Source organism: Aythya fuligula, chromosome 2, assembly GCF_009819795.1.
Source record: "Aythya fuligula isolate bAytFul2 chromosome 2, bAytFul2.pri, whole genome shotgun sequence".
In the NCBI taxonomy this organism is placed as follows: Eukaryota; Metazoa; Chordata; class Aves; order Anseriformes; family Anatidae; genus Aythya; species Aythya fuligula.
This window is the reverse complement of record NC_045560.1, coordinates 21,042,771-21,065,875: the sequence shown is the minus strand read 5'-3', so window position 1 is coordinate 21,065,875 and position 23,105 is coordinate 21,042,771. Positions and strand designations below refer to the sequence as shown.

Genomic DNA, 23,105 nt, shown 5'->3' with positions numbered 1-23,105 from the left:
GTAGGTTATCTGCAGCCGTGTCCCACCACTGCCGTCTTCCTAGGCCCCCGGGTTTAGGTGCACAAACCAAGACTGTCAGGGGTTGCTTGTCTGTCTGTCATCGGGTCTGGGACATGTCGGTGTCTCCCTGCATCCCTCTGGGGTAGAGATATTGGGCTGTCTGCTAGCAGGATGTTCAGGCACCATGTTTGGATTAATTCAGATTTCTTCTGAAGACAGGTTGACTGTTGAAAAGGTGTTTTGTAGCAGCGTATTTCTGAAGTAGGGAGGAGTTTTCTCAGTAATTTCTCATTTAATGAAAATCACTGAATTTCCTTCCCTTTTGGTTTCATATGTCCTTCCTGAGGTCAATTAGGTGAATTTATATTTATTTACATGTAAATATTCATTAAATTTATAGCCAATCTAAAATGAAATGACAAAGGGAAGGGTATATGCTAGTTTAGGAGAAAGCGTGGTGGTCTGGGAAAAGATTTAACTCCTCAGAACTGCAGTTCATTTTAACTACTCCAAAACCTCTGCAGTTGAGATAAAGTGCTGATAACTGAATTCACAGTTTAAAACACTATCCTTCTCTGTCCCCATTAATCGCATTAACCCTTTGAACCCAACTTAGAGGGGGTTTGAACTGTATCTGTTGAACTTCCCGCTACAAAATGGTAGGCATGCAAGTTTCTTCTTTGTCTTCAGAAATAATTTGAAGTGAAAGGCTCTAATAGTCTATTGCTACAACAGAATTTGTCCCAAAGGAGCAGTATCAACACTTGGAGTGTGTGTTTGCAGGCACCTTGCTTTCTTTTTCTGCACCAATGAGTCTTTATTATTACTTACTATTATTTCTACCCAGTGGAAAAAAATCAATACAAAAGTTGAAAAGTCCTGCAGCCCCAGAATAGCCTGGTGGGATGAGGGAGATGGCAAACACAAAAGATCTCCATCAGAAGAAAAGCTAGGCCTGTAAATGTAAAGGGAAAGGGCAGTGCAGCTCAGAGGACTGAATAACCTGCACAAACAGGGAAATGGAAAACACTTTCACCACTTGGCACTGCAGTGCCTACAGTTTGCTTCTTGCTCTTCTTTAGTTGCCTATCTAAAGATTGACCAAGATCTAATGAGTAAAACTGCTGGTAAATTTGATGATTACTTCTTTGTTAGTAAACACTATTTCTAGAAATTTTAGAAGTATCACAAAAATGAAATACTCATAATTTCTTGCAATTAGAGATAAATGGTGTTTTGACAAAGGTGACAGGCCATCTATATACCATCTATATTACTTTATATTATGAGCCTGTTGGGGGAGAAAGGGGGTAGAAACACCAGAAAAACATCTGATAGCTTTCTAATTCTTTTTTGGAGTAATAGTGGTTTGTTTACTCAAGTTTTTGTAAAATACATGCCAGGTGATGGAGCATATAGGTACAGGATCATGCTTTTAAGAAATTATATCTGGTGTTCAGTACTTTGAACAGTATTCTCCTTTACATTTTTTTTCCTTTTAACTTTTAGCTACACTACTACTGAAATACATTTTCTCAAATATCACATGCAACTTCCAAACTTTTGCAGAAAAATAGCTGTTTTTTAACTGAATAAACTCAAAATTTGATTCTCAAAATCATTTACTCTTCATAGATTTCTCTATGAAAATATCTGTAGGAGAAATGTAAAAACCTCCTTATAATTTTGGTGATGCGTTCATGAGGTCCAGAGCAAGTGTTCTGTTTGTCTTATAAATCCAGCATTTGTCACTTGAATTCTCCAAGCAAAAGTTTTGAAGTTGTCAATTTAAATTAAATCTTCAGTTCCCTGGAGTTTGCTTATGTCCTTTTGCAGGATGGAGCACTTTGCGTAGAATATTAAGGATGATGTTGACAGATGCCAGTTATGGTTCCTGCAGGGCAGCCTGTTCTGCTAAGAAGTATGAAAGTCTGTCTGCTACATTTCTGAAGGAGTGGAAGGTCTTGCAGCAGTCTAATATTCCAACTGAGAATAGGTGCTTTTTGAGTGCTATTAGTGAATCAGTCAAACCCTGATTCCATTTGCAGCAGGCATACTGCTTACAGGGCTAATTTTGCTATAAAAAGGGGAAAAAAAAACACACCTATTTTAGAAACTTGCTATTGTAAGTCCTAGAAATCGGTCAGGAAAACACATTTATGCATTTTCAGTGTTTATTCTGAGTCATTGTTAATTACCTTATTTCATAAACTGAGTAAAGGGAGAAAGGATAATCAGGGTATTGTTACGAATGGAAAGAGTCACATATCAGTGTTGAGCAATGTTGTGTTTGTTGGTTTTTAAATTATATTGCAGATTTACACAGGACCATGCCATGTCTACAAATCATACATCAGGATTGTATGTTTGGGAAACTCACTCGAATTGCAAGCACGGTTCTGCAAATTACCTGTGGGAGAATACTTAAAATGAAACCCTGAGATTTGGAAAGACTTTTGTTGTTTATCTTAGGTCAGCCTAAGGCAGCAACATCTTGTGTCAGGTGAATATGTCATGAGGCACACGTGAGAGTAACTTGGAGGGCAGACTTGAAAGGACAGAAAACTGAACTTGTGATTTGTCTATCCTCAGACAAATCACTTGACATTTTGGTTTGCTGCCTTTAAACTTTAGACGATATTTGGTTCTCTTCACTTAATGATAGAGGTTTAACCTGTTAAGGCTGGTAAGTTGCTTTAAAGTTACTGGCCTTACACATATCAAATGCTGATATTTGATTAAGTTGCAACTGCAAATGATGTATGCATGTACTAGGAATGAAGTTAGTTATTCATGCCTAAAACAGGGTGTTTAGTGAGAAGAACGCTACGTGAAAGATGTGTTCACAGCCAGAGCTGGATGTGGGTTTGTGAAATAGATGCACTTAGCAGCCCGTTGCACGTGGATCCTCTGCAGCAGCCAAAGTGGAGAAGCAATACAGTTTTTCTTTCCTAAATTGGAAAAATAAGGGTCATTCTGCATGGCATCATTCCCCACAGCTAGCTTGGAGATGTCTCAGCTGTGCTTTAGGCATTGCATGTGAGCTCTGGGATTCCCCCAAGGGAGAGCTGTGGGCTCTAAGCATGCACTGGGACAGCCCCTGAACTGGTGTCAGCTGCTACAGTGAAATGCTGAGGAGGAAAACTGTGCTAAACTCATGCACAGAGAGGTCATGGTCACTTCTGTGTTACTGCCAGGGTGCACAGCATGCTTTCCAGTTAATGATCTGTGCAATTGTACTGAAAATATTTTTTCCCCAGAGTCAAACAAGTGTTTAACCTCCTGTAGTGCCAAATTAGATATTTTTTTTTTATTAATGACAGCAATCTTCGTATATTTTTCTTGTCTCCTTTCTATAATTTGATTCTTACTGACTGAAAATGGAGCCATTCTGATTATTGACAGTGTATTAGAATAGAATAGTATCACAGAATCATTCAGGTCGGAAAAGACCTCTGAAATCATTTAGTCCAACCTTTAACCTAGTACTGACAAGTCCACCACTAAACCATGCTACTACATTCTACATCTTCATGTTTCTTGAAGACCTCCAGGGATGGTGACTTTACCACCTCCCTGGGCAGCCTCTTCCAATGCTGTACAACCCTTTCAGTAATGATTTTTTTCCTAATATCCAACCTAAACCTCCCCTGGTGCAACTTGAGACTATTTCTCCTCATTGTACCACTTGGTGCTCGGGAAAAGAGCCCAATTCTCACCTCGCTATAGCCTCCTTTAAGGTAATTGTACAGAGCCTCCCCTGAGGACCCCGTATAAGGTGTCACCTGAGCCTCCTTTTCTCCAGGCTAAACAACCCTAGCTCCCTCAGATGCTCCTTGTAAGACTTGTTCTTAAGACCCTTCACCAAATATTAGAGGGATGCACACTGTGTCTGGCCTTCCCCTCCCTCCATCTCCCCATCATGACGCACATGCCAGCCTGTCGACTGTAGCTCAGCCATCCCTCACGTGGAGTGTAACTCATTTGTTTCTAAGTGTGGTGTCTTGGAGTATGCTCTGCTCTCTGAAACTTAATACGAGGATCTGCAATTAACTTATAGTAACAGGGATTTCTGACAGCGAATATGAGGCAAATTGATGGCAAAAATTAACCCGGACCTTTTCATACCAGGTTAATGCTGAGTGTCTGAAGGCAATGAATGTACCTCTTGCTGTGGAAATGAGACACAAGTAGCTCACCATAGCTGAGAAACAGGTTTGTAACCGAGGCATGCACAGGAGGGAGCCATGGGAAGTGAAGAAGGCCAAGTGGTTTCTGGCATTTAGAAACCAGCCACGCTGCCCAACTCCAGATGATCCAGTAGCAAGGGAGAAGTTGTATCCTTCCTTCTTCAAGGACTAGAAAATATGAGTTTTTGGAGGCGAGGGGAAGAGATGAAGAGTGTGCAGGCTGGCCTGGGTTGGCAGGAATAGTGCAGTTCATTGCACAGTTATGAAGGAAAAAACAATGAAATGAAACCAAGTATTTTCAAGTTGCACACACAGATAACTATGGGTGAGCATCCTCATGTTGTTTTCATAGCTCCCTCATTTGCTTCTCACTTTTTTCTCCCAGTTTGTACTAAGTGCTCATGGGGAAAAAAAACCACAAGGACTGCACATGAGTGCAGAGCCCCGTCTCTGTGTTCCCTCCATCAAACTGCACGAGGTATCCCTGTACCTCGCATCTCCTTTTCCATGTCTCAGATAGCATCAGGAAGGACGGGAGGAAGCCTTGCTCAGGACCTGGTTAAAGGAGAAGCTAATATTAGATCTAAGCCTGTAATTTGTTCCATTTTTTTTTTTTTTTTTTTTTTTTTTTTGTGTGAGAATTTACTAATACGGAAAAGTACAAATCTGTGTGTGTGTAAAATACAGAACTATTTTTCTTTAGCAAGTTTATTTAAGAAAGTATCAAATACTTTTTTTTTTTTTTTTTTTTTTAAGTGAAATATCCTACTGCAGCTGATCTCATAAAGAATTTACTGTTTTTACGTGTTAGATGAAACCACACGGTCTCTGACTTCCTTCATAATTAACAATAGATCTGTATACAAGTGAAAACAAAGGAGCAGAAAACTAAAGTAAATTCTCGGTGTCCCAGATCTCTGATAAGGCAAACCAGGCCAGCCAAAACCAAGTGCATGAGCTCACAATAAAACAGAGGTGTTCCAGAAAGCCTGTCATGACTAGGGGCAGGTATTGAAAACACTTATTCAGTTGTGATTGTGTAGATTTGTTTTCAGAAATGTGGTATGAATGTATGATAAAGTACCATTACCTTTGAGTAATTCAGTGATATTCCTTGTACTTTTAGGAAGAATATTTACTGATTTGTTCAGTGGTTCTGTGGTGTCTTGAAATCTGGCAAATCACAGCTCAACATCTCTTTCTGGACAGTTTACCTCAGTGACGTCAACCAGCATGAACTTTTACAAGAAAACACAAGCAAACATAGAAACATAGAATGGTTTGGTTTGGAAGGGAACTTAAAGATCACCCAGTTCCAACCCCCTGCCATGGGCAATGATACCTCCCACCAGACCAGGTTGCTCAAAGCCACAGCCAACCTGTCCTTGAATATAACTTCATGATTAGGAATAACTGAGTTTTTCCCTTCTGTATTGTCATCTGCTGTACAGGTCTCGCTATTTAAAAAATGGCTATTTTTCAGTGACAAATTTGAATGGAGTGTAACATAGCCAAAACAAACGTTAGCAGGAGAGGCACCAAGCTGGCTACAGCAGCACAGAACTAATGATGAGCTAATTCCTTGTGCTTCTCTGATTTACGTAGCTACAACAATGCAGAATTGGCTTGGATTTCCCTGCACACATCTGTGTATGTGTGTGTATATAGGTCCGCAGGCTTTGGGGAATTATTTACAACTTGCTCCCTGTTATGCCACATACATTCATACTTCATATTTAATTAGATGTCAGGAGACATCTCTAGTTAGAGAAGTCTTGTGGGTAAGAGATACTAATGTCACGCCTGTTTTAAGTCATTAATTTATAACTATTTATAACTCTCATGGTGGAACCCTATGCAGAAAAGTCACAGCTATTTAGAAGCAGGCAACCTGAATGTCTCTTGTTAAAGAAATGGGACTTGTATGTGCTGTGCATGGATATGATACAAGAAATTTCCAGAATTTGCAGGGGCCCCAGTGTGGTGTTTCTAAAAATAGAGTTATTTTAAAGTCTGTTCTCCAGTTAAGTATTTGTGACATGCATTTTGATTTCTGTGTTTTTTAGTCCACGGATAGATGGGAGTTAGCGAAAGGGGTACACATATAAGCTGTTTTATGTGAAAAATTGAAATCGTGACTCCCCTGCAGCACATACGGGAAGTTAAAGTCACAAAGGCATGTTCATGCTGTCTGCCGTACGTGCACGGCTGCCTGCTGTGGCAGACTGCCTGGTTTAGATGCTCTATCTCGGGTAGTGCAGCTCTGTTTCTCCCATCTACAGTGTATGATGCTGTGTCTGGCAGCCTAGATCGCTCGTTGCTCCCTTGACCTTTCAACACCACAGTAGTTATGACAGTTAGATTAAACACTCCTGGCAGGCGGGCTGAATATAGTCTGACATCATTTTGATAGGAACCTTCCACACAGGTGAATCAAAAGCCAGAAAAATCTGTTTCAGATCATGCGATCTGGAAGTTCACCCCTTTCAGGCACAATTCTTTTCTTCTTTTGCAGTTGAGTTTGTGTGTTCATGCCTGGATGGAAATAGAATTTTGTTTTCCAATCGGTTATGCTAAGTAGGTCTGATGAACCAGTTCCGAACAACTTATCAGATTAAACTTATTACTTACTTTTCTTCAATACTGGCTGTCAGGAAGTCTATCTTAGAAAAATCCATCCAGCTGTTTAACAAAGCTATGGGCATCTGTCTTTATGAAGATTTGCCTTCTATAAATAATAAACAAGCTCTGAACAATTGGGTTGACAAAATGAAGCACTGTTTGTTTACTCAGGCTATGTGTTACTTCCCAGATAGCAACTTCAGCTGATGAATAGGAATCACAAAATGCTGGGGATAGTTACTGCATTTTCTATAAGAATCACTAATTCTTCTTTCAGCAAATCTTTTATTTATGTAGAAACAGGTAATGCTAACCATGACAAGCTTGTTTATTATTTTGTGCGTGTCTGACCATATTAATAACTAGGATTTTTGCAGGGGAAAATTTAGTGAAACTTGGGTGTTTTGACAACTGTAATTACAGGACTGTAAAAACCAGCAATTTTAGAAGCTTTTCTCTGAGGAATGAATGAATGAAAGCCCTGAAAAGTTCTGAGTGTGTTTCTTTCTCATTTATAACACAATGTGAATCTACATATTTTAACTTAGCAATACATGATTGCATATCCATACAGTTTTAGGCATTTACAGTTCTAGGATAATGTACTGTCTTCTTTTATGATATGCAGTATAGTTTTATTGCTCTGATAAAAGTTGCAAACAAGTCAAATGGACTTAATAAGCATCATTTTTAATACAGTTTTGTCCTTTTTTAAGTCAGTTGCTGTGTTTTGTTCCAAATATCTCAGCAAATATTCTTATTAAAAAGAATTTGTTCAAATCAGAGTATTTGTGTATTAGTGCAAGCAAAGTAATGCTGTTGCACAGGTCCAAAAAAAAAAAAGTTTCCTACTAATATGAATTCTTAAGTCTAAGGTCAGTTAGACCATTACAGGAATTTTAAGCAGAGGGAAAAATAGTAGATGGTTCATAGAAGCAAAGCTGACACATGTATAACTATTATTAGTGTATTATATTATAATAATATGACTGTATTCCTTTAAGGAACAGCTCAAGATTGAAAGGAAAAGGTCCTTGCATGTCTTGTTATAATCTATATTTGCCCAAAAGTACATGAGATATTTACTTTCCTTACTGGAAGTGACTGCTTTTTCTATGTGATGAAGCTGGCTTTAATGAAAGTGGCTGTGTTGAACTCAATGCAGTTGTATTTCTTTGCATGTGCAAGCTGCTCAGCAAGACAAATTGTGAGGCTAAATGTCATTTAACTTCATAAATTATTATTTTAAGATGCTAGATTACTTTTAGAGTTCATTTATATATATATTTTTGGTATAGGAGGTTAACAAGGAAAATTATGTATTAAGTTGCAAAATTTCCACCCAGGGAGATTTTCAAAACTCAACTAGACAAGGCCCTGAGCAGCCTAACCTAGATTTCAATATGGCCCTGCCTTGAGCAGGAGGTTGGACTAGATGTCCTCCAGAGGTCCTCTCCAGCCTAATTTCTCATGTGATTCTCTTCAGAGCATATAGGCTATAGAGAAATATTGATGGCATTGAAATGGAAATTCCCATGTTTTATGGTATGAATAAAAACTCACTCACAGAAGTCAGCAATTGCCAATGATTTAGTTCCCATTGCTGAAAGATGCCTTATATAGGTCTGAGACTGTAGACCTTTGATCTGTAATTAATCCTAATTCTTTTGTCTTCATATGCATTCTATATAAACATGGTTATGCACCTATACAGAGAGAACTGAAGGACAGGGGTATTAGGTTGTTGCTCAAATATAGTCAATTTATCATATATATCATATTGTGGTTTACCACTTATATTTAAGAAAGTTGTGTTCTGCTTTCCTTAATTATCTTGTGGTCTTTCTAAGATGGAATAATTCTTATTGTTCACTATAATTCTGTTGTTTGTTATACAGGCATCCTGGCAGGAACATGGGTGGCCTTCAGAGATGCTTAAATAAAATCATAAGTCTCATTGTACAAGACTCTAATACCATATGTGAAATTATGCTTTTGCTGATTGACTTTCCACTAAAATTTAACAGCAAGAAAATGATTTTTTAATCTAGTTATCACATACACTTGTTTGTCGATACCAGCTAATAATTTAACCTGCTTTGCCTTCTGGTTATGAGTTTTGCCGTGCATGCATGGATGTTATTGCCCTCTCCCCATCAGTTATGTAAATTTTAAGGAAAAATGAATAATTTTGCTCAGCCATATCTTATTAGTACAAAAGAATTCTCAGATCAACTTGTATTCAGAGGTTTGATGGATTTCACAGAGAAGAACATCTGGGAAATGGTCAAGATAGGGCTCTTCTTAGTGTATTGAGGGAGAAAATACAGTCCAACTGATACCATTTCCTCCAACCATTGTGGCCTTGTCAGCATAGGACTAGGAAGATTTGAGCACTTTCTGTAATCAAATGCCTCCCAGTTATAAGCATACATTTAAAAAAAAAGGCAAATTAAAAAAAGGAAAAAAAAAAATGGTAAAAAAACTAACCATGAGTTATGCTGTTTTGCTTACGGCTATTTTAAATAAACCTGGACATCTGTGTTTGTAAGTGTGGTGGGAGAGATTAGTCCTGCCGGTTACACAACATGTTTTGTGGATCAGCTTGCCTTGTGACAATTGACAGCGTTGTCCCTGCAATTCTGTGGTAGATTTTATGGCGTGAATAAAATGCTATTCCATTTAAATGAGATCTTTTTTACTGTGATCAAGGGGGGAACAAGAAGGAGCTACTCTTGAGATCATTGGCTATCCTGATTGTGAAAACGAACAGAGCTTTAAAATACATGATGCCTTTTGAAATCACAAAAGGATCCAAGCCTGCAGACAGCCAACAGAACACGAAAGGTTATAAAAGAGCACATTTGTGTTACTGTGCCAAGTTCAGCAACACGCGTTTCCTTTTATTCTCCATGAAGAGAGAAATAATAAACTGTAATTTTTGTTTCACCCCCTGTGAACTCAGAAACTTTAAGAGTAAAGGGGATGCTAAGTGTATGAGTTACCACTGATTACAGACTGAATTAACTCTTGCAGAAGGAAGGATGGAAGAAGGAAAGCTCATGTCTGGAGGGAGAAGTTCTGGTTTTCTAAATAAAAAGTTACAATACTTTGTAACAACTGCTTTAGCTTTATTTAAATCAGTTAAGGAAAAATGTAAAATAATAAATAAATGAGTTACTAAATTCCTTTTTCCAAAACAGAGATGAACTGGAATGCATCTTGCATTTATTGGTGACTTCTGGATTTAACCTGACCAAGGAAGCCAGCTTTGTGTCTCTGGAGAGTATTCCAGGGGGGTTGAGTGTGAAGATACCTGAGTTCTGGCCTAGCAACACATATACTATGCGTCCACTGAGGTTTTGGTGGCAATTTTTTAAGCAGAAACTGGAGGAAACTCATAAAACTCCCTCATAAACTGAAGGAAATAATGAATTTTAAATCAGCATAACCAAATGTATTTAATTTCATTTCTGAACAATAGAACAAGAGGAAAAGGCAGCCTTTGGCCAGTGCAGCTCCAGAAGGCCAAAAATTGGCAGGGAGGACATGGACTTGTTTTAATTTCTTTGGTGAGAGTTAGCACAACATATTTTGGGACCTGGGATTTCCATTCTTGAGTTTGTCATCATTGCAGGTGCTGAAGGCTGTCTTGTCCTCTGTGACCAGCAGCCGGGTAGGGATGTGGTGTTCCAAAGTTGCTTGATGCTAGTAACATATTAGTGATGTTACTTTACAGTGATTTGTTAATCTTAACATTTTTAAATGAGCTGATTATTGTGTAGCACAGCTAGAAATACAGGCTTGCCACGGTGCAAGTTCTGCAAGGAGTATTTTGTTAGATTTCCAAAGCTGCAGATTCATCTAAAATCCTGAGCTCCTGAATACAGCATCTTGTGCAGTAAGCACAGAGAGAAGCACAGGTGCTACATCCAGGGGAATTATCACCCCACTCTGCTCAGTACGCCATAGACCACATCTGGATTAGTGTGACCAATTTTGATGCCCCCCAAAAAGAAAAATATGTACAAACTGGGGTGGACTCAGCAGAGGGCTCCTGGAAGGTTGGAGCTCGAGCCCTTGTGCTGCAATGAGAGGCTGAGGGACCGGGGTTTGTCCAGCTTGGAGATGAGATGGCTTCTTGGGGGCAGGTTGGACTTCAGATGTCCTGAGGCCCCTTTCTGCCTGAAATACCTTGTGGCCCTGAGAATAAGATGGAGTATGTTAAGTCTCTGACACCGGAGAGAGCTCATGCAGGTTTTTTAGTCCTCAGGCGTTCTTTCTGAGAATTTTGGATTTGTGAGCAAATCAAGCATATTTTGTGTTGATATTCAGTATTGCAGCAGTAGATAAAAGAGCAACCAGTGGTTCACAATTTGTTGCTTCCGCTCAAGGAGGAAATAGCTTGGAGAGGGATATGATGTAATGTGCTCTCTTGACCCAGACAAAGTCTGTTCTGAATCAGAAAGAAGTCTGGTCCTGATGTTTCTCATATGTATGAAAGACAGAAAATGTTTGGTCTTGTAGGTCAAATCTAGAGTTCACTTATTATCCTGGAAAGTGGCTGTTGTGTTCTACAAAACTTTGAACATTCTGGAGTATGAAAAATATTTCAACATTGAGTTCAGAAAGATCACAATATCTTGTGATTTTTTTAATGATTTCCTTTAAATTTTCTGTTGCAATTCATTTATGTTTTATTTTCCTTCAGGTTAGCATCTAATCATTGTCTTCAGTAGCTGGTACATTTCTGTTACCAGGTTGCCTCAAACATTTATTCCTCTTCTAACCCTTCCATCTTTATTTAAGTGGTCATATCTTAGGGATGCTACTACAAATCCAAAGTACAAGATCTGTTTTAGCAGTAACAAAAATGTACATAGATTTGTTCGTTATTAGAGAACATATATTTTCAGGTGGCACACTTTGTACCCTCACCCTCTCTGTGTGGGTGCACTGGGCTAGATACAGATTAGAGTTAAATCTGAAAGAGCCAACAAATGTGAACCTTTGACATGATGCAATCCATACATCAGCTGGTATATTTTGGATTTAGAACAATAATGTTAAAGGTAGGAAATGTTGGAGAGATACAATTTTCCAAGATTATTTCGGTATATGATAGACAAGAGGTGCAGGAAGTCTTTCCAGAGACACCTCTGCATTGCGGTTAAAGTATTACGCGCTGTTGAATTCTTGAAATCCGATGAAATTAATTATTAGAAATCTGGTAATATCTAAATAGTGTAAGGAGCCTCATCTTCTCAAAAAAACTGCAAGCGGTTTGTTTTGCTTTATGCCAGACCTGGAGGATAGGTAATGGGTGTGAAGCACCAGTCCTGATGTTTCCTAAGCAGCACACACAAGGCTGAAAGCTGGAGCTAACACCTGAAACCACAAGGACCCACGTGGCTCAGGATACACTTGGAAACTGAGCTTACATTTAGCCCACCGATGAGGCTATTTGTATTGTAGGTAGTGTTTATGGCTTGGAATAAATGGTGCCACGCAGTGTGTAAGCAGCTCACTTGGTGTTTCTGGCACTAATGGAGAGAGCAAAGCTGCAGATGCTTAAAGGACAGTTGTGGTTGCTAGCGATACCTGGGCTGAGTCACAGCCAGCCAGACAGACCGCTGGTTGACAAGTTTTAAGTGAGCCTGAGTTAGCGAACACTTCATTAATTATTTCATTAGTCTTCACTGTGTGTAATTTGACAACGGGGTTGAGAAGAAAAGCCCTCCTAATATAAGCAGTGAGCAAATTGCAGTGTTTTATGTCATGACAGTTGCTGATTATTGTTAACAAAAGATCATGACTGGAAGAATCAAGATTTCAGCAGTAGAAGGTGAGCTGGAAAATAAACTTGTCAGAGGTAGAAAAATGTTGTTTCTGACAACTAATCTATGACAGCAGCTTCTTCAGAGTGCACACTTGCCAAACTAACTCGAGTAGATATATGGAAATAAAATAATTAGTTAAACAGATGAATATGTTTACAGTGGAGAAAGGAAGGGTAGCAAGCATAAATACGTATTCAAAACAGCTGTTGCATTCGAAATAGAATATGGAAGACTTCACTCTATATGCTTAATTTCAACGTTTTTAAAAATTAAAAAAAAAACAAACCCAAACCTTCCGTTAGTTATCTGGAGTAGATTTAAAATATTAAATTAGAAAACCAAGTAGGGCTTGTATATATAGAGATAATTTAGTGAAATGCAAAGGCAATATTTTTTTCTTCAAAATTCTCCATTGCTAACAGCATTTCATGCTAAATTTTATAGGAAGTTATTTTTAAGTATGCAGAAAATCTTAATGACTTGAACCAAAATCCCAGATAAAAATATACTGAAGATCTGGAACAGAGAATCTAAATTGGCACTTTTAACTGAGCTGAGACAAATTGAGATGATGGTTGCCATGCTTTTCTGTAAATTCTTTCCTTTTCTAGTTGTCTTTCTGTTTCCTTGGTGTCATCTCAGATGTGTTTTCCATTTTTTCTCTTTTTAATTGAGAGCCCTTGCGATTTTGTATCTGACCTAATCTTTGTCTCTCTCTCTGTTCTTTCTTGTATATCATCTCATACCATTTTATATTTTAAATCCTTCTTTTTCTGTGTTGTCTTTCTGCAATTTAAAATCCTTCCTTTGTGATATCAGCTGTTGATTAATGCAGTCAAAATCGGTATTTTTTTTCTTTCCTGAAAACCTTATTTATTTTTTTTTTTTTTACCTGTTTCTGTCTTAGTAAACAACACCACAATGGAACTTGTTATTACTAATAATCTTGGTTTACCTTTGCCTAGGGGCTTGCACATATGGGTAAGTTACCATAGCTTTAAAAAGTTGTCACGAGTCAACCAAGTTGTGCTCAGATCCCTGTGTGTGCTGGCAGTCTGAGACAAAAGTGAGATGATTCAAGTTCAAGCAGCTTGCAATCATGTCCTTGGTGTATTTTTGTTACTCTGACACCTCTCTCTCAGTTGTTCCACTGGCAACATCTTACCTCTGTCGGTGTTCTGGCTTTTTCTTACAGCTCAAAATCATCGATAATTTAATGTCATCCTTTATATCCAATTAATTGTCTCAATGAAAACTCAAATTATATTTTTTTTTAAAAACAAAACAAACTAAAGTTTTTGACTATGTGATTATTGTTGATAAACCCTATTTTGGTGAGCTAGGAGACCTCCTTGGTTTCCTATCATTGCCCTCTTCCTAAAAAGCACTCTAAACTTTCTCTTTTCTCATAAGTGGGAGAATCTCTCTGTCAGAATATACAGAGCTACCAGATTATCCTCCTTCAGAGGCTTTCACAGAACTAATCTCTGCCATAATACATATAGAAAACTTGCTTAAACAACAACCCACCATGGTTATGCAATGATGAGTCATAATGCTGTTACTGAATGGTTAAAATTGCTTTTTCTATTGCGCTTGTTACCTTGATCCCTTTCTTACTCCCATTTTTTTCTGCTGACATCCTTCAGACTGCAGATTCTTTTAAGCAGGGTATGTCATTCACTTCACGACTGTACAATACTTAGTACAACGGGGCCTCCAAGTTGTCTCTTTTAGTTGGTTTTTGCAAAATATGGTAAACTGTAACACACCAGAACATCCCACAGATTTGGGAAAGTTTGGCTTTGGTTGAGGGGTCTATGTGTTTGTTTGATCGCTGTTCTAAGGTCTGCAGCTGCCCTTTTGGAAACAGTTTGCATGTTGCCAATAGTTTTCCAAGGAGTAGCCACAAAAAGCCAATCAGTCCTCTAAACATACGAACTCATGCTACTTTCTCTTAACAAAGCAACAACAGAAAGGCAAACATTTAGGCTAGTATTGTGAAAATGTTAGTGCAAATGTGTGCCTTTTTTGGGTGTGTGTGTGTGATTTTTATGGTTTTTCATTTGTTTGCTTGATAAAGTACCTGATACAACTGTTTCCCTGGTCTAAGAATGCCAAAATCTATCTAGGTTTCTGCAAAGCTAAGGTCTGTTTTTAAAAAACTCTTTCATCCAGCTGTTGATTGGATTAGCATCCTGGAAACCTGTTAATGTCCAGCTGGGTGCTGCGATTAAGCTTGCCAAAGTCATGTTAAGGGTAAAGAGAAGACTGGTTTTCTATATAATCTCCTTTTTAATCACATTGCCACCCTAAAGCTCCCAGCTGTTCTAAAATTTCACTCCTCCTGCTATATGAATGTCCCCTGTGGATGTAGATTCTGCTGCAATGCCCAATTTGCTGTAAACCAAAAAATAAAGAAAAATTCTAATCACTGTTGCTTTTGTTCTTAAATGCAAGCAAAGCATGTCAGTGACTGTTCTAAGAGTTGTTTGCATTGCCTATATGGTGCCTGTGGGAGAGCAGCTTTACAGCATTTAAGTGGAAATGGGCGTGTGGTGGGCAAACGGCCAGCCTCCGCTTGTGCCAAGGACTGGAGAGGGCACGAGGACTGACTAGCCTTTGAGCCTGCCAGGCTGTGAAGTGTCCATGGCCCTTACCCAAAGAGTCAAAAATTCCTGCCTCATATCCCCTTAATGAATGCATGTTCGCCTTCCTTTTCCAAAATATGTTTCATATTGCACGTACCACAGGTACATGCCAAACAATCAGAATTACTTTGGTATTTCCTTAAAAATACAACCCTTGAGTAATTAATTTTCCAATCTGTACAACATTGTATAGCACTTTTGGAATCAAGCCGTGTTTTGGGCTTTGAAGAGCATCTTTCAAAATAATGACATTGCTTAGAGGTCTAGAGAAATCTCCCTAAATAAGAAATTTTCACATTTGCCATCTCTGGCCATTGTGCCAGACTGAGGTACCCATTGTATTGGTGGTGTTTTTCTAATTGTATGGCCCACAGATTGCAGGTTGGTCAGTCTGTGAGGAAACATGACAATCTGTGTTCATTGTTAGCATGTTATAATTGAAATTTGCCCATGTCAGCAGTTTCACTTCATGCTAGATTTTAATATTTCACATTTTGCTTGTGTTTTGCATCACTTTTAAAGATTTTTAAATTAACTGAAATTTTTACAGAAATAACCTTTCAACATTTTCTTTTATGTTAACTTATTTTTGGCATTCCAGATGTAGTAGTGCATCAGATACATGGTGTATCATCTCAAATCATGCCCTAACCTAGTGAGACCTGGGTCTCACTGTGCTAACAAAGAATAATTAAAAGTATGAAGTCATATAGATCTTTCTCCTTTTGGATTTAAAATTCTCTTCAGCATGAAATAAGTGAAGAGATGAAAAATAGATCTGAGAGGAAATCCTAGCATTATAAATAAGGACTGTGTCTGCATTCACATGTACTCCTTTTTTCTTGTAAAAGCTTGTATGTTTGCACACTGTTTCATGTCTTCATTTAATAAATAATGCCATAAAAAGTCCCTACCTGAAGGAACTTGTTTGATAATTCTAACAAGATAATTATTTGAGAATTTTCAGGAGTTTGGAAAGTTACCTGTCCTAATGATATTCAATTCATAACTGGATTACCAAGCTAAAGAAAAACCCTGTGTTCTCAAAGGACCACTTTTATTTTTCATGAGAAAGGCATAATGTAAAGTCCATGACTGAATTTGCAAGTATAATGATAGCTGTATTAATCCAGGGAGAATTACAGGAAATCCAGTAACAGACCAAACACATCAGATTTTGCACTATGAACATAACCTTGCAGACAAAATCTGTGCCTAGGCTCCCACTGTACTGACCAAAGTTACAGGTGGGTAAAGAAAATTAGCGTGAAAAATAAGATCTCTAGAGGCACCACCTCATTTAACTAAGGAATTTCTACCTACAAGTGAAGGAAAATAACAACAAAAATAATCTTTACTGAGCAGTGTTTTTATACCTGGAAGACACAGTCTTAAGAAGATGATATACCCTTACTACAAAATGTAAGACGTTTGGTCTTGAGGAAAAAGGAACTCAAATATGATCACATGATTTTACACTAAGGGTGTGAAAAGTATGGCTTCATAGTAAAAAAAAAAAAAAAAAAAAAAAAAAAAAAAAAAAAAACTTATAGAAGCTACTCTAGTAGAATAAGTGATAAGATAGTTGGTAAATATTTGTCAAGTATGTCATTAAAACAGGGAATGATTTTTAAAACAAGCACATTTTGTAAACCTGCCATGCAAGGAGAAGAAGAAAAGGGGAAAAAGAGTAAAGAGATGGAATAATTATTAACATGAGATATCTCACTTTTCGTAGACAGCTTTCCATGAAAGATGAGGAACTGGGGGCTACAGCAGCAAGTATCATTGCAGCTCTCCTATATTGCAGTGGAATAAGATGAACACCTGCAGGAACACAAAATTTCAGAAGCACTTAGGAAAAGTCTCTGCTAGTCTCCAGAGCAAGCCCTGAAACTTAGTGTAACCCAGAGAGGTGGTGCAGTTTCTTTACCTGTAATGAACGGACAATATGCATCCATGTAGCAATATTTTCCTTGAATAGTCAGGGTACTTCCAAGTTAGATTTAAAAAAAAAAAAAAGTGAAACTACAGTGAACTAAGTTTTATTTTTCTTTTCATATGAAAGTAGTTGAAAGCATTCCTAGTTCGTATAAAAATAGTCGCTAGCTTATAAAATGAATTAATTGTATGATCCTCCTTTTCTGGATTGCCCTGATGTCAGACTTCCAATTTTTTTCTGTGCTCAGGAATTTACATGACCATGTCAGTCCCAGTGGGGAAATAAAATCAATGTTGAGTTTGATACATGTGATTTGTCAATATAATTAAAATAAATTTAATCATCATTATTTTTTTTGAATGTATGTTGGGTTTGCAGCCAACACGAGACATGACCAGCACTACAAATGATCTCTGCAGCTGGAAAGATAAAATTCCAGTTTTAATAATGCTGACCTAACATCTGGCTTCTCTAGGGCCACAGGAATTATTTCTCTGTGCTTTGTGCCTTTTTTATAGTCTGAGGACCAGTTAGGCAGCATCCCTTCTGGACAGCAGGATGAAGGACAGTAAAAGTGATGCCATGCCACTTCATCAGTGGAAAATGTGATGCATTCACTGTGGAACCACTGTAGAAAGCTAACACCCCCAGTGTCAGTTGTGTGATTGTGGTGTCAGGCTTGCTCATTGGTTTTCCTCTTGCTTAAAGACAGTATTGCCTAGGGGTTGATGTGTGACCAGGTGCCCTGCTCTGCTTCAGAGGAGCACCATGGAGCTGCAGAGCTGGGGAAGGGTTTGGAGGTGCCATCATTGCTGCAATGAATGGGTGCTGGGGGACCCTGGAGTGTTGGAGGCTGGGACTCTGTGGGTGTGGCTTTGTCACAGTCTCAGCTTTTGTTACTGCTTGATAATATCAATGGTTTTGACCAATGGTCACTATTGTGTTAACTGTAATAGCCTTTAATGTCTAGGCTAAACTTCTGGCCACTTGTTGCTGCTGTCCTTTGCCACTGTTACCCCCAGCTCCACTGGTGCAGTCACAATAAAAGGGAAATTTAAACAATAGGCACCTTTGAAATGTGCTTACAACGACTCTGGGCATTTCCCTAATGGACAAGATCTTTTAAAAATTCCAAGGAAAGTTTATTTTATTGTTTTATTCTGTTGCTTTAGCTCACTTGGCATTTTAGTTTTAGAAGATCACTGTAACATAGTAGATGTATTTGGACTGCTGTAAGCCCTTAATTTTCTTAATGTAATTTCCTTGATGTCTGTTCAAGGACAGGTTATTAAACTTTTAGCTGTAACTGATCTTTTTTATTTTATTTTATTTTATTTTATTTTATTTTATTTTATTTTATTTTATTTTATTTTGACAAGAATTCTGCATATCTGCCAGGGAACTGTAAATGTTCAGGATAATCATGTTTATGATTCAGTTTATGAAAGGATGGAAGGTGGCTCTGGAAAGCAGAATGTGGAAATGAAACGTTTCCTTTTGTTTTAGTCCTGTTAGCATCTAATATTTATGCAGTAAGCGGTACATTGCAGCATCCTTCCTTTTCTCATCTGTCAATGTCAGAAAAATGCAAGCAGTGACTAGGGGGTTAAATTCCGGTTCAACAGGCACATTTGGGGCTTTATGTCTCTGCAAGGGAGCTCGGTGCCTTACAGTGACGGGAAGCTCTGCGTGACAGGAGCAGGGCTTGCAGCAGACACGCATGACAGCAGCGAGACACTGTACCAGCTATTCCAGCTTTGCAGGGACCTCACGTTTTCCAGCTGTTTACCCTTGAGATGTAAAATGGCAATTTGGCATAGGCTACCAGCCTGGTGTGATGTGAGCATCTGCGTAAAAGGCTGCACATATGGAGCATGCCCAGTGCTCTGAACAGCCTGTTACCCCACCCCCAGCCAATCTAGGAAGAGATGAAATGAACTTTGCACTTGCAAATGTCACTGAATACATTTTGCACAGGATTTTAAAAGGTTCTCTTATAAGCACTATTTTTAACAGCCAAATCCGCCCCCCCAAACGCAAAGGAAAAAGCCCTAGGTATTTTTCTGTGGTCGATCTCAGTTATCATCAATTGAAGCCTCTCTCACAACATCTACCTGAAGTCTGGCTTATTTTACCTTTTTATCATTCAAGTCGATTTTTTTTTTTTTTTTTGGAGGTGGTGTGGATTTTTATTTTTTATTTTTTTGCCTTTTTACTGGCATGAGAAAATTTGAGAATTTAATTGCACTAGAGTACTTGGAAGCAGTGAGGCTGCAAGCTTGAAAGGCAGAGGGAAGAGAAGGAAGGCTCTCACAGCAGAGCATGGATAGGAAAGGAGCCGTGATTCTGCGGTGCTCAGTGTGCACATGTTTTATGAGATCAGTGCCGGGCGCTGCAGCTGCGGACAATAACTGAGCTGTCTGGCTAATGAAGGCCACCTGGATCAGGCTTCTGAAAAGAGCCAAAGGAGGACGTCTGAAGAATTCTGATATCTGTGTAAGCCCTATGTTTTCATTACTGGCATATATTATATGTATTGCAGAGAGGGAGGAAAAAAAATATGGTGAGGAGAGTACAGTTGTTTTCTGATTGAATTAGCAGAACTCTGTTTTGTATGCAGGGAGATGCAGGGGGAAATCAGAGCTGTCATTATTTATAGAGCTGTTCTGGCATTGTGACTGCTTCCATTGTGGCGATACGTGGACGTGTGTTGAGTCCAGACAGATTTTATTAGTTGGAAGTTGATTTGTGGTCATTTACATGTTTTGCTGAGGGGCAGAGATGGATATGAGCCATTTGCAGTTCTGATGGGGAAAGTGTGTCAGGTAAAGAGGTTGCCCTAAAACAAAAATGGATAGCAGAGTTTAAATCTGCTAGCAGGGATATTGTGTAATGGTAATTATTGATACTGAAGTTACATCTTGGGTATAAAAATCTGTTTCCTTGCTAATAATGTCATTGCTTAGAGTTTACATCTATATGGAGCCATCCTTGAAGCTGCTGTGTGTCCTTCAGCCCTGCACTGCACCACTGCTGTAACTCTACAGAGCAACTGGCTCTGCTTACTAAAATGCATATGAATAAGGACAGAGGCATAGTGCAGGAAATATAACACTGGGGAAGACACCTGCACTTTTGGAAAGTGTCCAGAAGAAAATATTTACTTAGATCTAATTTTACTAAGTGATTTTCCCTTTTTGGCAGTTATTCTCTTTTCAGGGATACAGATTTAATAGGAAAGGCAAGGTGCATAGCCACTTGTGCTTTTTTTGAACACTGAAACGACTTGTGACATTATTTTTCCTTTCATTGTGCAGGGTTCGGCGGACTCCTACACCAGCCGTCCATCCGATTCAGATGTATCTCTGGAAGAAGACAGGGAAGCAGTGCGGAGAGAGGCAGAGCGACAGGCCCAGGCACAGCTGGAAAAAGCAAAGGTAAGGTGTTATTTCCCCTTATAAAATTCATAAAGAATAAGATGTTCTGCTTTAAAGAGCTGTCATCTCATCCATTACTGGTACAAATGTTTATAATGTGTTAACATACACTGTAAGACCTGTTATAAAGATTTTCCAGACAACAGTAGGAATTATGTTTTTCAGGAAAAATCACTTAGAATCTGAATTTGCCATAAAAGGCATTCAGTTACTATAATCAGTAAGAACAATCTTATTTAAATGTGTACACTTTTTTTTTTTTTCTGAATATACTTATTAATTTTTAATGCATGTGCTCAAAGCTTAGAGTTTTTACTGAAGATGCTCATGGAAGTTTGCCTGTGGATCCCTATGACACTTAAAACTTAGAGTTCTAGAAATCAGCCCTCAAACATCCTGTTCACTTGAGCAAAGGATTGGTCCCTAAAAGTCATATGTAAATAGAGTCTGTTGGAAAGATTTTTTTATTTTTTTTTTTCTGAAGATTTCACTGGCTTCACTGGCTTTCTTTACAGTTTGAGTGTTAAATGACCCTGTGAGTAATATGCTCTAGGACTTGTTAAGATTTCTGCTTCTAACTCCATACTCCTGGCAGATAGTGACAGATTAGTAAGAAAATGCTAAATGAGCTTCAGATTCTTTCTGTGTGTTTAGTTAGGACTGTAAGGCTTTTAGCAGTAATACAATGAAAGAGCATGGGCTTGTCTTTCTCTCATATGTACTATATATTTAAATATTATTGCACCTGTAAAAATGGGGCTCATCTTGTTTGTTATTATTCATTTATCACTTCATTCTGATCTTTCCTTTTGCGTGCTGCCAGTCAAATCTTGCTGCATTGTTGTTTTCCAAGATCTGTTTTTCAATATAATTTCTCATATTTATATACTAAAATGCACTATTGAGATTCCTCCTCAGATGTATACCTTTTTTCCTCTTGTGTTCTCTGTGTTTCTCTCCGATTCCCCTCCTCCATTTTGCCTCGTTTTTAATTTCCTTATCTCTGATCTATCTCCCATTCTGTTTCCTTCTCCGCTGCCCATTTACGCCACCTGTTTTACAAGGTTTCCTCATAAATTCAGAAGTCCACATCACTGAGGTATTTATCTGATTGTTTAGCAAGGGCCAGCTCCATAAATAAAACAATAGTGTAATCCACAAGCAGACAACCTGAATAGGGAAGCTGAAGATGTTTTTTGGAAAACGAAGTTGATGACCTATATTTGATAAGAGTTCCTAATGCAGCTTTTTGATGTGCTGCTGGAACTTGCCAACCACAGGAGATGCTGAACATCTCTTTGAAGTCGGGTCCTGCTGCCCTGGAATCGGTACAGCAGAAATACCCCCAAATCAGCCTGTTACTTCCCTTTCCCCTTGTATCCCACAGCTATTGCCATTTGCAATCAGGATTGCTTTTAGTTATTTTTTTTCCTGTTAGGAAAGATGATAAAGACTGCTCTGAAATTTGGGTTAAATGTGGAATTTTATCAGTAAATGCACAATCTTTAAAAGAAGAGTTGAAGTAATAATATCCTGCAGACTAATCAGGGTAGCACTACAGCACTTACTGCTGAACTGATGCATCTCAGTGATGAGTAAATCTATGCGAGTGTTGCTATGGGAATTTGGCTTACTGATGCTGGCTTGAATGCATGGACAGCCCTTATGTAATATTCATGACCTCTAGCACAGCTGCCATTGTAGTTCATAGAGAAAAATGCTACCAGATTCTGAGTTTTTAAAACTGTATTTCTATACATCAAGGCAATGTTCTCACTCCAGCTGGCATAAGATACAGTCTCTAGGTCTAACACCGTCTGAGACTATAAGACAACTTGTGAACAGTCAAAGTAGCAAAGGCAACTGCCAAAATCAGCCTGCTATAACAATGGGTAGTTCTAGCAGTATATAAAACACAAAATGAATTATTTAAAACTCTTGTGTTTTGAAATAGATTAAAGCTCAAACTGTATGAGCAGTTTTGTTCCTTAAGCCAAGTGTTAAAAAAATAAAATAAAAACATTCCAGGCTATAATGCATGGAAATAACTTTATTTAGTGGCTATTGCCATGCAAAATGTAGTGTAAATACTAAAACTTAATAATATTAAATAAAATGTTACACCTATTTGTCAGTTTCATTTGAAATAAATGTTTTAAAAGACTTAAATTAAACCTAACCCAGTAGCTCTGAAATATTATAGGGTGTGCTTTTCTGTCTTTGCTGGTGATTCAATTCTTCACCTCCCTGAAACACAGTGAAATCAATGGAGCAGTAACTTCTGCTGGCGCTGCCTGGCTCCTGTGTGCACCCAGACTTGTTCCCCGCAGGCAGCAGCTCCCTGGCTGCCTCGCCATCACCATCACCAGCTATCAGGCAGAGCCAAGTGACACAGCTGCTTTAACTTTTCACCTTTTAATACT

The 23,105-nt window shown here is 38.4% G+C and overlaps 1 protein-coding gene across 9 annotated transcripts in view; it reads left to right on the top strand.

Moving 5' to 3' along the window:
* The window catches only part of CACNB2 (calcium voltage-gated channel auxiliary subunit beta 2), a 243,903-nt gene that overhangs the window by 141,643 nt on the left and 79,155 nt on the right, over window positions 1–23,105 (top strand). For 6 of the 9 annotated variants that reach the window (XM_032181701.1, XM_032181700.1, XM_032181698.1 and 3 more), the window contains one exon: window positions 20,563–20,682. In XM_032181701.1, coding sequence (XP_032037592.1) covers window positions 20,563–20,682 — 120 coding nt within the window. Of the gene's footprint in view, window positions 1–19,415; window positions 19,742–20,033; window positions 20,071–20,562; window positions 20,683–23,105 lie in introns of those variants that run through there. The other 3 variants (XM_032181703.1, XM_032181702.1, XM_032181705.1) reach the window with 2 other exon arrangements.